Source organism: Falco punctatus (genome assembly GCF_963210335.1).
Source record: "Falco punctatus genome assembly, chromosome: 19".
Taxonomy (NCBI): domain Eukaryota; kingdom Metazoa; phylum Chordata; class Aves; order Falconiformes; family Falconidae; genus Falco; species Falco punctatus.
The window spans coordinates 368,426-384,271 of record NC_137599.1 but is presented as its reverse complement, the minus strand read 5'-3'; the positions used below and the strand labels follow the sequence as shown (position 1 = coordinate 384,271).

At 47.0% G+C, this 15,846-nt stretch overlaps 1 protein-coding gene across 9 annotated transcripts in view; it reads left to right on the top strand.

Moving 5' to 3' along the window:
* Positions 1–6,508: 6,508 nt before the first annotated feature.
* MYO1D (myosin ID) overlaps positions 6,509–15,846 on the top strand; it is a 163,621-nt gene continuing 154,283 nt past the window's right edge. For 4 of the 9 annotated variants that reach the window (XR_013924599.1, XM_080370031.1, XM_080370032.1 and 1 more), the window contains exon 1: positions 6,711–6,895. Coding sequence is in view for 8 of the 9 variants with exons in the window: in XM_080370031.1 (XP_080226157.1) it covers positions 6,801–6,895 (95 nt within the window). In the remaining variant the exon portion in view is untranslated. Of the gene's footprint in view, positions 6,896–15,846 lie in introns of all 9 variants that reach the window. The other 5 variants (XM_080370028.1, XM_080370034.1, XM_080370029.1 and 2 more) reach the window with 3 other exon arrangements.

Sequence of the window (15,846 nt, the reverse complement as noted above, 5' to 3'; positions counted from 1 at the left end):
AGAAGTCATGGGATGAAACTGCAGTAAGAGAGCTTTAGTTAGGGGGACTGGCTAAATGTAAATACAGCGATGCGCCAGAACAAATTGCCTGATGTCAAGTCTCCATTAGTGGAAGTTTCAGGGAGGGAAAAAAAAAAGAAAAAAACACAGATTAGACAAACATCCATCATAAAGGGTTTAACTTGGGCTTATCCCTGTGCTGGAGCAGGGTGATTAGACAGTCCGTCAAGGAACCCCTCCAGCCTGGCTTGCTCTGCTTCTGTCCCCAGCAGTCTTGCAGCTCCAGGCAGTTGTTTGACTGCAGTCAGCCTTGAACCAGCGCCTACTCTCCAAGAGCAGATTTTTGGATGAGGTGTTCGCTTCCATCAGTCTGTGATGACCCAGCTGCCTTGCTGCAGGGAAGCAGCACTGTGCCGTGCTGCCTCAGGCCCCTGCTGGGGTGGGGGAAGGTTTGAGAACTGCCCTGGGAACATTGCACAGGGACCATGGAGCTGGCTGAGCTTTGTCAAAGGTCTCCAGACTCCAAAAAGCTTCTTTATTTGTTTGTTTGTTTTTGTTTTTGTTTTTGTTTTTGAGTTATAATGGAAACCATTTGGATGCCACACAGTGCAGTAAGAGGGTAACTAGCCCTCCCCACCCCACCCCCCACCTCCCTCCCAGCTGCCATGAAGTAAGAGTACGGAGTACAGGAGCTCAAGATTTCAATGGTCAGCCTGGGTTTCCATCACTTCTGTGCTCGTAAGGGCTGGTCCAGGCTCAGCATCACATCTCCAGGCAAGGAGGGATGATATTTTTATCCAGGCTGCTGCAAAATTGGCTATACTGCATAACTGGAGAACATCCCACGATGTTTCCCGTCTGTTCAGACAAGTCAGTCTGATGGTTTTGGCTGAATTCCCACCTCTCATCAGCTTGGGGAATCACAAGCTTGTATGTAGATACAAAATGGCTCATAGTGAAGCTTTTGCCATAGGGCAAATTTCTTCCTCTCCGGGAAGGAAAAAACAAAAACGCTGGATACTGCAGAGGGACAAGGCAGTCCCGTAACCCATCATGCTGCCTCTGGGTTCTCAGCTCCTCCACCTTATTCTTGCAGAAAGAAAAACATCCTCAAAAGGATTTTCAGCAACAGCTTTGGGAAAGTTTTATAGAATCGTAGAATCATTTAGGTTGGAAAAGACCTTTGAGATGATCATCAAGTCCAACCATTAACCCAGCACTGTGGACTCGACTTTATCTGCTTTCTTTTACAGGATGTCTTGCTCGGTCGCACTCTGTCCTGAAAGGGGGTGTTCATAATGTTCTCCCAGTACAAGTGGGTACCTGTTTGTGCAACAGTCACGTTACAGACTTGGGAAGTCTCATTTCTGTCTTAATAATGTTTCCTGGAAAATCCCATAAAAGGAAACACAATATCCATGTTATATAATTACAAAAAGCCTGAGAACTCAATATTTAGGTTTGTTTACAGTTTAACATCATTGGCTAGAGACCATAACATTGTTGTGTATGTGAGACTGGAAATTTTGATGTGATGTGTAATTTTCTTTTTTGCTTCCCTTTTTGGAAGAAAAATAGAGAAGAGGGAACGGCATATGTTACCCTGTCACAAAAGGTTAATGCTGGGGAGGCCCATGGCAGCTATTTACCAGCAATGAAATTGTGGAAGGGAGGAAGGTGACATCACTGATGAAATAGAAGAAGACATATCAGAGGAAGCTAAGAAAGAAGAAATGAAGCATCGATGGAAAGTATCAAAAGCAAAACTCATGCTTTTAAAGGGAGACCAGGCAGATCATTAGTTGAGGCATCAGAGAATATCCTTCAGGAAAATCTCTGTATTTAAGTTACCTTTTTTGTCCTCAATTCCATCGTTCCATCTCAGGGAGAAGCCAGGTCTCAGGGAATTCTGTGCTGAGTCTCCAGTGTGCTCCTGAGATGTGATTTTGATGTGTTCAGACCCACCTGGGTGGACTTTCAGGCTGATGTCCTGGCTGAACTCAAACTGGCACTGGCACATAGCTGCCATCACATGGCCTGCATCCCTGTGCTGGGCAGAGCTGGCACCCGAAGCCAGCCGGGATCAGCAGGGCCAAGCAGGCAGCAGGGATGCTGGAGCTCTCGTGATGCCTCATCCGGGGACCGCAGTGGTGGGGGACGTGGGTACCCAAGCTGCTCCTGGCTTCTGTCTCTTCCCACAGACAGAGTGGCAGCAAGCCTCATCCCTTTTGCTGTCTCCAGTGACCTGCCGGCCACGACACGGCTCTTTGCTGGTACCTGGAGCAGGTACACAGCCAACCTGCACCTCCCACACCATCCAGCTCCCAGAGCCCAAAGCAACTGCAGCCCCAATCCTGCCCCACCTTGTTGCTGTGATTAGCTTAAACGCAATTAAATAGCTAAAAGCAAACCGTCAGGCGGCTTTGACTGGACTTTTTCCTGCCCAGGCACAGGGGTGTGCTCCAAAGCCAATTTTCAGTTCATCACCTCACAGCTCCCCAGCGAGGGGAAGCATGTTCATCCTCCTTACGCATGGGATGAGAAGAAGCAACTTCTATTGGCTTGTCCCCATCCTTTCACACTGTGCCGTGCTGGAGTGCAAAGCAGCCCCACTGCTTGCTTTTCCAAAGTTGTTTGCTGCCTAATTTAGGACTGTCTACTTAAAAGTCTCCAGCCGGAGCTGTAAAAACTGCAGCTGTGCTCTGCAGATGAGAGACTTGGGCTGATTTCAGCTCTGGTTTTTGGAAAGGCTGCTGCGACCCTGAGTGAAGGCAACACAAATGGCATGAGTCCATCCTTCAGAGCAGTGAACCACAAGAGCCACGGTCCTCCAGAGCTCAGGACAGACACCTTTCTCTGTCAATTTTGGATCTGCAGACTGAACAAAGTACCTCTTTTATTTTTAACCCTTCCATTGCTTCAGTCTGTCTAGGCTTCTATCAGCAGCATAGTAAAAATAAAAAAATAATCACAGAAGACACTATAAAAAAAAAATCCTGAAAAGCCCTTTCAGGCCCAGTTACTTGGGGGTTATCCTCCTGCTCCTACCGAAGCTGCTTTTTGGGATGACAGAGGATTTTTAAAGGGTGTCCACGTGGTGCATGCAGCCTCAACAGGGCACTTCCTCTCCAGGAATAAATCATCGCTCTTGAGTTCTGAATCGAGGCTTTACCTCCAGATGTTTCCCCATGAACACATTGGAGGGGGGAGGATGAACTGAACAGTACAACTGCAAAAGAAACAACAAACACAGACTCTGATGTGTCGCTGCCAGGGTGCAGGGGAACTGTGCCCACGTTTGGGGATGAACGTGCGCCAGGGGCTGCCCACACATAAGAAACTGCTGCTGCCATGGGGTCAGTGGAGCACATTTTGCTCTGCCCCTGAACCAGACCCTCTGAGAGATTTTTTGGGGAATTGCTTGACTCAACCTGTGTTTCAGGTCCCTATTTCTAACACTAGGACTCTCCATTCCAAAAGCAGAGGGGGTATAAGGACAAAATAAAGGAGGGAAATAAGGATGAAATAAAGAGAGGGAGAAAAAAGGACGAAATAAAGAGGCTGAAGCACGGACCCCGGAGAGCTGAGGATCCACTGAGTGGTGAGGCTGAGTGAGATCAAGTGTTATGCAGACACATATTGCAGGCATCACCCTGGTGCAGAGCTCCTCATGCCGCTTCAGCTGCCTTTGCTAGAGACGGGTACAGGTTTCTGCAGAATAGGGTCAAAAAGAAAAGGGATGAGCAGGGCACCCAAGCACTGAACAGAAAACTGATGGAAACTAGAGTCCTGGGCGAGGAATCATTAGCTCTGGCTGCTCAAGACTCTACTAATTATATTGTACCTGTTCCCAGATCACACTGAAGCACAGCTCCACACAGGAGAGCCTTAGCTTGGAGGGGGATTTGGAAAGACATTTGCTCCAAGGACAAAGCAATTTGAGCAGAGATTTGCTCAGGGATTTGAGCACCACTGTGTCAGACACTGACCTTGATGCCAAAGCCAGAGCTGCATCTCAAGATTTCAACAAAATTCAAAGGGCAATTGAAGCGTCACAATGATTTCCAGTTGGTGCCTCTCGCACAAAGTCACCCTGACATACGACAGGGGACCTGCTTTGGCTGCAAGCGTGCTTGCACCAGGTCATGTTCTTGGCTCTCTGGAGCCCAGGCGACCTTTGGGTTTTCAAGTAGGAAAAGGCAATGCTGATAACACATGCTCTCCTGACCTGCCCTGGCACCACCTCACACTACAAACCCGCTGAAGAGGCATTTCACAACCTTCGGCTCATGCCAGCATCACGAGGTGATAAAGGCCAGATCCCTCTGGAAGGATCCGTCCCTTTTCCAGCCTCCTGTCCACACTCCTGGGAGGAGAAGCTGGAAAGGCTGCTGCAGGGAGGGTGTTTCAGTACCGCCGGCACTTGCCGGGACTGAGAACCCCTCCATGGGAAAGGGGGTGGGCAGCTATCACCACCCCCACGGCTGGGGCTGAAGCTGTGGGCAGAAGGCTGGAGACCCTGGAGCCACCCCTGTGCTTGTGGGGCAGGGACACTGGCGGGTGAAGGGGCTCCACAGAGCCTGCAAACAGGTCACTTCAGTGACACCAGCTAACACAGCATCGCAAGGGATGCTGCTGCTCTCCAAGCATGACATTTCCCCAGGACTTGGAACAACGACCACCCTTCCTCCTCTCCCCATTTTTTGGCCAGATCTGGTGCCAGGAGGCATCCAGCTGCCCCTCAGCCCCGGGGCTGTCAGAGCCAGGAGGCTCCTCTGGCCAGGGAGCCCCCTTTGTGCCCCTGGGGAGCCCCCTTTGTGCCCTGGGGAATGTTTGCCTGCTGGCAGGGCTGCTCTGCAAATGTTTATCTAGGTGGGTGTGTGCCAGCACCCTCCCTCCTGCGCCCTGCCCTGGGTGCAATGGCGGTCCAGGCCCAGCAGCACCACCCCAGGTAGGAGGTTCTGTTAAACAACGCTAATAAATACTTTTATTTACCAAAACCACATTAAAATACTCCTAAGACTGTCCTGTCTTGCTGGGTCCCTTCGGGGGGAGTCACAGCTTGAGGATCCCAGAGGAGGCTTGGAGAGCTTATGCAGCAACACCAGCTTCATGGCTAGCAGGACCTCATGGTGGCCATGGTGGCTTCTTCTGCTGCAGTGGGACAGCTGGGTGGCCTCCAGTGCTGTGGCCCCAAGCAACCAGGGGCTACCCAGCCAGGCAGGGGTGGTAGGCACAGGGCAGGAGGCTCCAGGGGAGCATGGCTGTGGGGAGAGCAACCCACAGAGCATCGGCACGGCTGAGGAGTGGCTCAGGCAGGGCTCCCCAAGCCCCAGCACTTCCATTTTAAGCCAAAAACCTCCAGAATCAGCTAAGACACAAGCACCCAGGCTTGGATATGTGGCTAGCCGAGCTGAGCTGGGAAAGTGGGCAGCTGGACCCAAGCCCAGGTGGAATGTACCAGTAGCATATGGATGTAGGAGGAATAATCTGCCTTCTCCTTCCTGTGGGGCCAGAGGCAGAGGATGCTCTGCCCAGTCGCTGCCTTCTTCCCATGCTCCATCACCGCTGCCTGCTTGCTGTGCTGGTCCCACACCTGCTTGCCACAGCCACAATGCCTCCACCTTACTCTGCCTTTCCCAGGGCATCTACAAGGTGTTTAATTAGCATTGTGCCAATTAGGGAAATTGCAACGACACAAAAAATACTTAGCACGTTGTGTGAAACAAGATCAGAAACCATCCATCTTCCAGGGAGCCACCCATGCCGCACCAGCAATGTGCGGACATGGTATTTTGGGGGAGATCTATCTATCTATCTACCTTTCATCTATCTATCTATCGTCTATCATCTATCGATCAATCTATCTATTTCTCCTCCCTGCTCACCCAGGAGCAGGCAGGGAGCCAGGCACCGCTGCCTATAACCAGGGGGTCACCGCTTTTAGCTGAGGCTGCAGCCCACCAGCACCCACTGGGCTGTGGGGATGAGGCTGTGCTTGCTCCTAGGTCCGTCATTAATCTAATTAGCTCATGGTGGTACTGGCCCTGCAGGTGACCAGGTGCTCCCAGGTGGGAGTTTTTGCGTTTATTTGGGGGGAGTCTGGGGGTTTGGTAAGTGCCAGAGTGAGCAGGGTCCGGGAGGGCAGCCAGGGTTCTGGGGGCAGGATCTGGCCCTGCATGGTGGGGCGGGAATCCTCTGAGAGCAGGATCTGGCCCTGCCCACTGGGATCCTGCAGTGGAGATTTTCTGGGGGCAGGATCTGACCCTGCTGCACGCTGGGGTGGGTCTGTGGGTGCAGAAGTCCCCCCCACCCAACACCCCCGGCACAGGATCCGGTGCTACTCGCAGCACCCGGGGCTGGAGGTTCGCCGGGGTGCAGGATGAAGGCCCCCCCCATGCTGTCCTTCCTCCGCGTGCAGGAATGTGACAACCCCCCTCCCCCCATGCTGGGAGACAGGGTGGGGGTGTCACCCGGGTGCAGGATACAGCCCCCTTCCCCCCCGCAGGGAGTGCCCCCCGCCGCCCCCATACCGGTGGGATTCCCCATGTGCAGTGCGCCCCTCTCCTCAGCAGAGGGCGCTCCTTGCTCCCGCCCGCGCTGGCTGAGGGGCGGGGCCGGGGGTGTGCATGCTGCGCGTGCCGCCAGGGGGCGCCGACCGGTGGTCGCCTCGCACCCGCCGGCCCCGCCTCACCTGCGCGCGCGAGGCGGGCACACACCCCCCCCGCCCCCCCCCCCCCCCCAGCCTTCGCCACTTTCCCGCCCCGGCCCGGGGCAGCGCGAACTCAGCCGTTGCCGCCATGGCCGAACAGGAGAGCCTGGAGTTCGGTAAAGCGGATTTCGTGCTGATGGACGCCGTTACGATGCCTGAATTCATGGCAAACCTCCGCCTGCGGTGAGTGCCGTGAGGGGGGGGAACGGGCGGGGAGGTGGAAACCCCCGTTCTCCTCACCTCGGGGGGAAGGGGTTTGTGAGGGGTTTATGAGGGGATTGTGAGGGGATTGTGAAGCCCTGGCTTCCTGGTTGTTCCCCCCTTGCACCCCCGATTAGCTGCCGGCTGTGGGGAGGGGGGGTGGGCTGTGCCGGTTTAGTGAGCTGAACCGGCCCTGCCTGAGCCCGATTGAGGGGCAAACTGCACGAAAGAGGGGAATTCTTTGTGAAATGGGGGTAAATCAGGAGGACCAAGTAAATAGGAGGGTGCAGCCAGGGGGCACCGAGCCCCCCTTTGGCTCTGGGGTGTGTGTGTGTTCAGTCACCCCCCTGCAAAACCTCCCTCCTCTCATCAGACCTCATCTGCTTCAGGCTCCACCTCACATGCCTTCCCTCTGACAGGTATCTTGCCCGTGCTGATACGTGTGCAAAGTTAAAATGGAAAAAAAACGGCAATAAAGGTCACCAAGTCGAAGGTTGCTCGAGCCCCATAGGAGCCTTACAGCCCTTCACTGGGGCAGCCTTGCTGCGTTAATGTTTTGTGATCTTTATAGTTTTATTGCCCTACTAGACCAGCTTCAGGAAGATCTGCGTTTTCCTCCCGGTTTCCTCTGTGAAGCACAGCTAAATCCTGAGCAGCACTGATAGAGGGACAGCTGGTGGGGACCCTAAGTCCGTGGTTGCCTTTCACTTTCCATTATAAAAGATTAATGGGAGGTTTTCCTGATAAACTCTTATACCCCTGCTTGTGCAAGGATTTGATAGTTACCAAAGGGAAGCCTTTGGGATAAAACCGTGGATTATTGGCTGCCCCCACCCAGTTTTGCTTGTACTTTACTGACTGTTCCTCCCGTGCCACTTGTGTTCTTGAGATAGATGAGATCCGTCGCGTGTCAGGCCTGTGCAGTTGTTGGGCGCACCTGAGAGTGGTTCTGGCAATAGCCGAGGGAAGAGCGATGGGCTAAGCTTCCTCAGCTGGCATAAAACTACTGAGGAAGGAGAAAAACCAGCTCTTTGGCAATTGTGGTGTCTCCTCTGGGTGAAATCTAGGTTTTGAGGTCTGGCTGCATCAGCTGCTGAGTGCTCGGGAATACTTTGTGCTAGACACCTGGCTACTGGGGTGTACCTGTCTTCTGCGGTGCTGCAAAGTCAGGGCTCAAATCCTGGTGGTGTGAGGTACAATAACAACTGGCATATTTGATACTATATTTTCTTTTATATTTTGGATTTTTATTTGAATAGGGAGGGCAGTTGTGTTTGAATACTAAGAAAAACAGCATGAACAGTTGAGCTTTGAACATGAGGAAATGTCAGATTCAAAAGAATTTTGCAGTGACTCTAAAAGCTTTAATTTGTTTCTCATTTGTGCACGGCATGACACTAATTGTATTACAAAGGGCTTGCAAACAAAGTAATTGTAATTAGCAGGAAACATGCATGTAACAGGTTATTCTTGGGGCTTTTATTCTTTAGTTAATGTGTATTAGAGACTAAATGAAGTATTGTAAACGGATTGTTAGATTAAAAAAAATCAACTTAGCATGTTGGTTGCATTTAGGAATCAGATTAGTTAACTGAGAGATGCCACTGGTAGACTTTGCTAATTTTGTGTGAAAGAGGATGAGCAGAACAAGCTAAAGCTAGCAATTCTTGATCCTTACAGTTGATATGCAGTTTGATTTTGTTTTATTTTTTTCCTGTCATGTTGCATGCTGATTGTGCTGAAGGATGTTGTCTGGACATCCCTGCTGTGTCTAATACGCCATCAAGTGTCCCTTTAACTTCGATACCTTGATCACTGGTACTCGAAACCAGACTTTTCCTTGTGACATCAATTCAAACCACAGTTTCTTTTGCATGAGAAGGCGTGTGTTACTTTGGCCGTAATCTGCAGTTTGCAAGCAGAGGTCTGGCTCAAGATTGTCTTGTATCTGTCTGTGCTGTGGGAAGAATAATCTTCTGTTGGGAAAAAAAAAAAACAAACCAAAAAAACACTGTTAATTTTTCTAGCCTTGGTGCTGTCATCTCCTGGCTTAAGGCTTGTCTGCACCAGGACGTTTAGGAAAGCTAATCTGAATTTACCAAAAGTGAGGCTTTTCAGTAAAATTGCTATACTCTGCTAAACCCTGTTTGACAGTGCCAGTAGAGCTATGGCCCTGGCCTGCTGACCCAGCTTTGCTGCTGGTGTTGTTACAATTCTCAAGCAACATTTGCTTCTCTTATTTCTACTGCTTTGGAGACAGTAATTAACTCTTGCCTGATGATACATCTTAAACTGTGTCATACCCAAATTACATCCTAGATTTTGACCTGCTCGAGGTTTGATTATGTCACATTGCGTAGATGGCATGAGTTGCCTTGAGCTGAACAGAATGGAGAAATTGTTGCTTCTCCATCATTAACTTCACGTGGCAGGTTTGTTCAGTTTACACTTGGATGGGCTCCACCCTATTCCATAAATCCAGCTTTCTGCCAGAGCTATTTTTGTTCAGGGTCACTGGCTGACCCAAGATGGGTTGTGCTGGATTTAGTTCCCAAGTGAGCCCAGATGTGGGTGGAATTGAAATCATACCAGTTTTGGTGCATGCAAGGATATTTCCCCAAGGACGTCTCTAGTGGGAAAAAGAGAAATGGTGAAGTTGCACTTTAATACTAGAATTTAGTGGTGTTGACGTGGGCTGGATTAGTATGGCAGATGTGTTTGTCAGTGTGAGTACCTGCCCAGGTAGGTGGATGGATGCAATGTCAGTTCACTATCTCATTTCCCAATCCCTGTGCATCTTGCGTTGTTAATTTGTGGGTTCATGTAGCAATTCAGCAAGGATATCACAGCATTAGTATTTTTTCATGGTGATGTCTTGCAACTGGTTAATAAACTGGCCATATCATGTAGATACTCAAGCAGTCACTGTGCGTTATGTGCTAATTGTAAATAAAAGTCATCCGGTCCTTGAATTCCTTAGTTCTGAGTGGGCTTCGTACCAGTGTCTGGTTGTGATTCTTAGTCATCAGAATAATTAAAAAAAAAACAAACCCAAACCCAAAATAAACAAGCAGGACTATTTGGAACAGTTAGCATGGACTCAGTAGCTAGCTTTGTTTCTTTATAGCAAACCTCTATAGCTTTAACAGATAATTATTCTTTAAGTGCTCCTAAGTGTGAATTATTTTAAACTGTCATATTTGAGCAGTTTGTGCTTCAGCAGGTAATCTGGCATACCCTTTAATCGGCTCCTTGTTGACCTTTGTGGGCAGGTTGATTACTGCAGTGATAGTTGGCATTTTAGTTCCTGTCAGAGGACATAAGAGTAATTGAAAGGCTCCTTAAAACTGAATCTTTTTAATGTCAAACAGCTCGCGGATCCTCTTGCTGACAGTCAAGGGCCAGTATTTAGCTGTACTCTGAGCGGTACCCACCTGTAATCTAAGGGAGAGCATCCTGCTCTGGACTTGTTAAAACACTTCAATTTCAGCACGAGGTCTTGGCTTAATGTGACTGACTATTCCATAGCAGGTGGAGTGAGATGGTGCTTGTGGGAAGGGAGCAGCGATCTCGCAGGAGTTGCTAATGTTTTGCAGAAATTGTGGTGTAGATGAAACCTGCGGTGTGAACTTTTGAGTAAGAGATACACAAAACTGTACATCACTTCATTTTTCATCACACCGTAATGAAAATTTCAAGTGATGGAAGTTATCATTTTTCATTTACTTCCTTGTAAGGAAGAGGGCAAGGTTATTTTTCATAAGTATGAAATATTCTGGTTTATATGTGATTTCTCACATTATCCTGTAAAGACCACTCGTTGTACTATCCTGTACAACTAACATTTTTATAAACAAATCAAAACACAGAGCTTTAAAAATCATACATATGGCATGCAAAGAGTTAGCTTGATTTCTTGAATTATCTGTTCTGCAGTCTTAGTGATAATTTCAGGAATAACTTGAGACTAGCTTCTCCTCACAAGGTCTCAAATGCTTTGCAGGAGAGTGAGATGTGATCCCCTCTGTGCCGGGCAGTGAGATGGTGTGAGGGTCCAGCTGTGGATAAACCCAACACCTCTGAATCGCAGCTGGGGACTGTAAGTGGAAAGCCATGCTGAAGTGCAAGAAAAAAATGCAGCAGACAATTATGTATCACAGCGGCAGTGTAGCGTTCGGGGTAGTTCCATATGAGCTGTGTGCTCAAGGTCTTTCTGTTCTCTCATCTAATTTGTGAGCAGGTGCTATTTGACTCATCTTTTCCTGATTTCTAGCGAGTTGCTTATTATTCATAAGCATTGTGCAAATCCCCTTTGGGGAACTTAATAGATCTTAGTTCTGATTATTAAAGAATTCAAAGATGCATGAAAGGAAGCTGGTGAAAGCACCTGGTAAGATGTAATGATTGTGAAATGAGTTTTGGGTTGTTTTCCTTTTTTTTCTTTTTTTCTTCTTTTTTCTTTCATTTCTTTATTTTTTTTTTAACTAATTCCGGCATGAAATCCGATGTGGAAGGCTGTACTTGCTGCTCAGATAGTTCCTGGTCATCCCGGCCCACCTGTACCTGAGGATGTGGTGCAAAGAACTACAGCTTAATAGTCCGTGCAGTTGCCTCCCTGCACACATTGTGATTTCAAACTTCTTAAAGCAATGCTGGATAAAATCACAGTTCTGACTTTAGTTAAAAATATGCTCAAGTGGTCTTTACTGTTTCTCAACTATTTCTTACAGTCAAACCCTAACATTTTCAAAGCTACCCTAAATTAAGGCAACAGTTCTAAATTCTTATTTATTGCAGATACTTTTGAAAGAGATCTAGTATTTATTAGGATTAATAATATTTTTGGTATCAAGAATGTATGAAGAAAATGTGGGTTTCCTCTGAGAATTTTCTGTGTTTGCTGCTGAGGCGAGTGTTCACTGTGAAGCATAGGCTGTAGTTCTACAAAAAGGCTGTAGCAAACCAAAACAGATCTGGGCTTCAAATGCTGCAGAGGGATATCTTGAAGGCATTGTCTTGAGACAGTGGTGTGTAGCCTATACCTTTTGGACCTCTCAAAAAAAAACCCCCGAAACATTTTTTCTTCTGGATGATGTGGTGGGTTGAGTTCATAGTATCTGTCGGTCTTAAAAAATGATCTGGTTTGTGTTTTGGACGACTGATATGATCAGCTGTTGGTCTCTTGGGTTTGCAGCACACTCCTGTGCAGGCAGTTTTGGATACAAGAGGCTGAAGATGGTGCCAAAAATGTACAGACTTCGTAAGTGCCTGGATGACCTGAAGAGAAGCTATAACGCAGTTGTTCACAGCCCCTTTCAGTAGGTGATAACGAAGGGCATTTTTTTTTTTTTTTTTGTGTGTAAATGCACAGATAGTCACTCATCTTATGGTTCCGAAAGGCAAAACTCTTGTTCTGCATTTTAGTATCCTCTAGACCTGGAGACTGGGTGACTTTCCTTCATTTTTGTGTTCCTGGGAGCTCTCCTCAACAGGTCTGGAAAAACGCACACAAGTTCTGGGGTTGACCAAACACTTTAATTTGTTCCTGTTTTCAGAGGATCAGTGTCCCCACGAATACATTAGAAACAAATCTTTCTCAGCAGGGATGTGGATCATTGATGGCACTTAGTTCTTCATCTGTATAGCACCCTTTCTGCTCTCCTCGTGACTTAATCTTACTTAAAGTAAGCGAAGGGGTGCTGTCTATATTGTATTGATGTTTTTACAGCGGCTTTCTTATCTTTTGAGCACCATCTTAAACATTCATATTTTTGGTTGAAGTTGTGGTGGGAGAGGTTTGGCTTCATGCTAAGGTAGTAACAGAAATATTATGTGAATGCTTAGTTTCATTCATGCTTTTGGTAATGAAATATTCATGCTTAATAAACAAGCTTTTCATGCCTTTAAGCCATTTTTCTCATTTTAAATAGGTATGAGTATTTGAATTGTTCATGTGGCATTGAATTAAAATGCTGCTGGGAAGAGTCTGCTTTCTTTTTGGAGAGGGGTGCCTGCCACTGCAGATGTTGCAGGACACTCACTGCTGCTTGGACGGTCAGCAGTTAGGTCTCATCAGGTCTTGGCTTCTTCAGAATTGCTCAGTTTGCAGAGAGCTGTCTTGTGTCAGAATTTGGAATGAATGGAATGAAAATTCCCCTTAGTCCATCAAAAATTGTCTTACGAACTTGGACAAGGTCTAGCTTGATCTTCATAGATGGAAAAGGCCATCAATCTCATTTAAAAAGCAAATCCGAACTAGACAAGTAGCAAAAGGGAGGATCAAGGCCAGTTTTCTGATTTCTGCAGGGACTTCATGTTCAGCTTATGGAAACTGATAGCTGCTGCAGGTGGGCTCAGTGTTTCCTGACAGTGTTCGTATGAATGAAGCATTGAATGAGATGGTGTCCAGTGTGGAATTTGTTTTGCCTCCATGTGTGCTGAATTTATGTAGTTCCACTGAATCTTCTTTTGCACATCTGCCCTCCCCTGACTTATGAATACCTTCTTTTCTCAGAGTGAAATTTTACAGTAGTCTTTTTATAGCAGTGTGGGTGAGGTAGTGTTTAATAATTTTAACACATGGGTGTTGAATAATATACGAGGCCAGATTTATGAATGAGGTTAGACTTTCAGGGTAGCTTACCAGCATAAGAATGTAAAACTAATGCTGTGCACCAGATCTGCTAGTCCTGGCTTGCCAGCTGATGTTGAGCTGCATTTATGGTACTTGTAAGAGCACAGATAACAAAGTTTAATTGTGGGTAGCTAGCAGCAAGCTGGGGAGGGACATTCATGTCACATGGCATCAGGTCTGAAGAGAAAGCACTACAGAATCAGTTTTGTAACCAGAACTATTGCGAATTAGCTCAATAAGGAGCATCTTCTATTACATCTCTTTTTTTAATATATTATTTTTTCTGCTGTTTTACGCAGAGTGTATCAACAAAAGTCAGCTGGTAATTTAGCAATTCCTCAGCATCCTTTTTGCTTTCGTTCTTGCCTCTTCTCTGCGCTTATTTTGTAGATTCTGATGAAGTAATACGAGTCCTGAAGATCCTCAGTGGGCAATGCATCTGTTTGTGATACTGTAAAGTAGAATCCTCTTCTTGTTTTTGACTACCACACATTTGAGATGGCTTGTATTACCTGCATTGTCTTAACGAAAGTAATTTATCTTCACCTTCTGAATTTCCCTAGTTAAATTTTGACTTTAAGATCTGCCAAATTTTTACAGTAAATATTAGCTTATACTTCCAATGAGTCTCATGGTCTCCTTTCGTCAAGAGTCCTCTGCTTTGACTTCTGTTCCAAAATCTACCTCTTTAGATGGTTTTACTGATAATACCACTCCACTAACCCCTTGCATTTCTTTCAATCGAGCAAGCTTTTACACTACCTGAACATTTCCCCTTTAGTCATATTTACTCAAATTCCTTTCAGAGTTGCAGATCTCGCTAGATATTTGGTTGTTAGATCATCACTCTCCTTTCCCAGTCCCTGGGTCATGATTGTATCTTTTTATGGAATGAAGACATTCTGAGGTTGCGGGAGAAGGAAAGACATGTCTGAACATAGGTTTGCCTTTAAGTGTTAGATCAGGGAGCTGTGTGTCCTTTTGTAGCAAATGCTCATTTCCAGTTCTAAGAAACAGAAATACAATTTCTAAAATATTTCTGTTCCATTGAGGGCTTTTCAGTGAGACCCAATGAGATCTCTGCTCACACTACTGCTGTCAGGTACTGCTGTTTCTGTCTCTGTTAAACAGACCGGGAGAAATAAGTTTCCATTGTGGTGCTTTGAAATGCTAAAAGAACAGTTTGGGTATGAAGCTGCTCTGTGTTTGGGAGTGAAAAAGGGGCGTTAGGTAAGTTTAACCTGTTGAAAATACTTTTTTTCTTCAAATCTAAACCCTGTTTCTTAGATAACCTCTATCTTTTGTTAGGAATGAGGTTTTTCTCGTTCCTGGGATTTGTTACAGGTAGTGTTCTCACCTGGTCTGTGTGGGGCCCGGCAGCCACAAGCAGACATGGCACAGCAGACTGCTGCTGTTTGTGAGTAGTGTTTCAGACAGATGACAGATTACATGCTGTCAGAGCCCAGCAGTGAGAAGCTGAGGAAGGAGGGGGGGGATATCATGTAAAGACCTTTTAAATAAAACAGTTAATAATAAGCCAGAGGACGCAGCCCCATCGTCACAGATGGTCTTGCAGTGCGCTGCTTCTCAGGCTTGTCAGTAGAAGTGTGATGAGTGCTTGGGCCATAACAAGTCTGTTCTTGCTTTTAATTCTTCATGGTGATGGTACTTTCCATACTGCCCCTTCTAATTGCAGAGCATTTTTCTTTGCAGCCTTTAATGTTTTCTCTGAACAGCATTGGAGTATTTGTTTCTCACCACTATTGCGTTTTGACCGATTCACCTGTCTGCTGAAGCATTTTGCTGCGCGCATTTCCTGGTTGCTGTGATGTTGCTAGCCACCCCTTCTTGATTTAGGAGTTGGCAGTGGCCTGCCCTCTTGCTGCCATTTGCCTGCTCTGACGTGCCAGCCTTGAGATACGTGAAACTTTAGAGAACAGTTAGCGTGCAACCGTTGGGCTGGTCTGATCCAGAGTGTTATTTACAGAAAAATATACTGTTGGGGATGAAAATATGGCATTAAACCAGTTATGTGGTCCCTAGACAGCTGCTTGCTTGCCATGATTTCATTTCTAATCCTTGGATTTTTCTTGCCGTACTCCAGGGTGTCAGCTGTTGTCAGGCGCTCTCACTGTCCCTCCAAGAAATGTTGGCCCACCTGACCCTTACTTTCTCCTCTTGCTGACTTCCTATATTTTTATAATTGCAGCTTCCTCTTGGTCATTCTTGGTGACTTCTCTTGCTTTCAGCACCTTCTTTGTACAGGTAAACACCTCTGCCCAGCTTTCCCCCTTGTGAA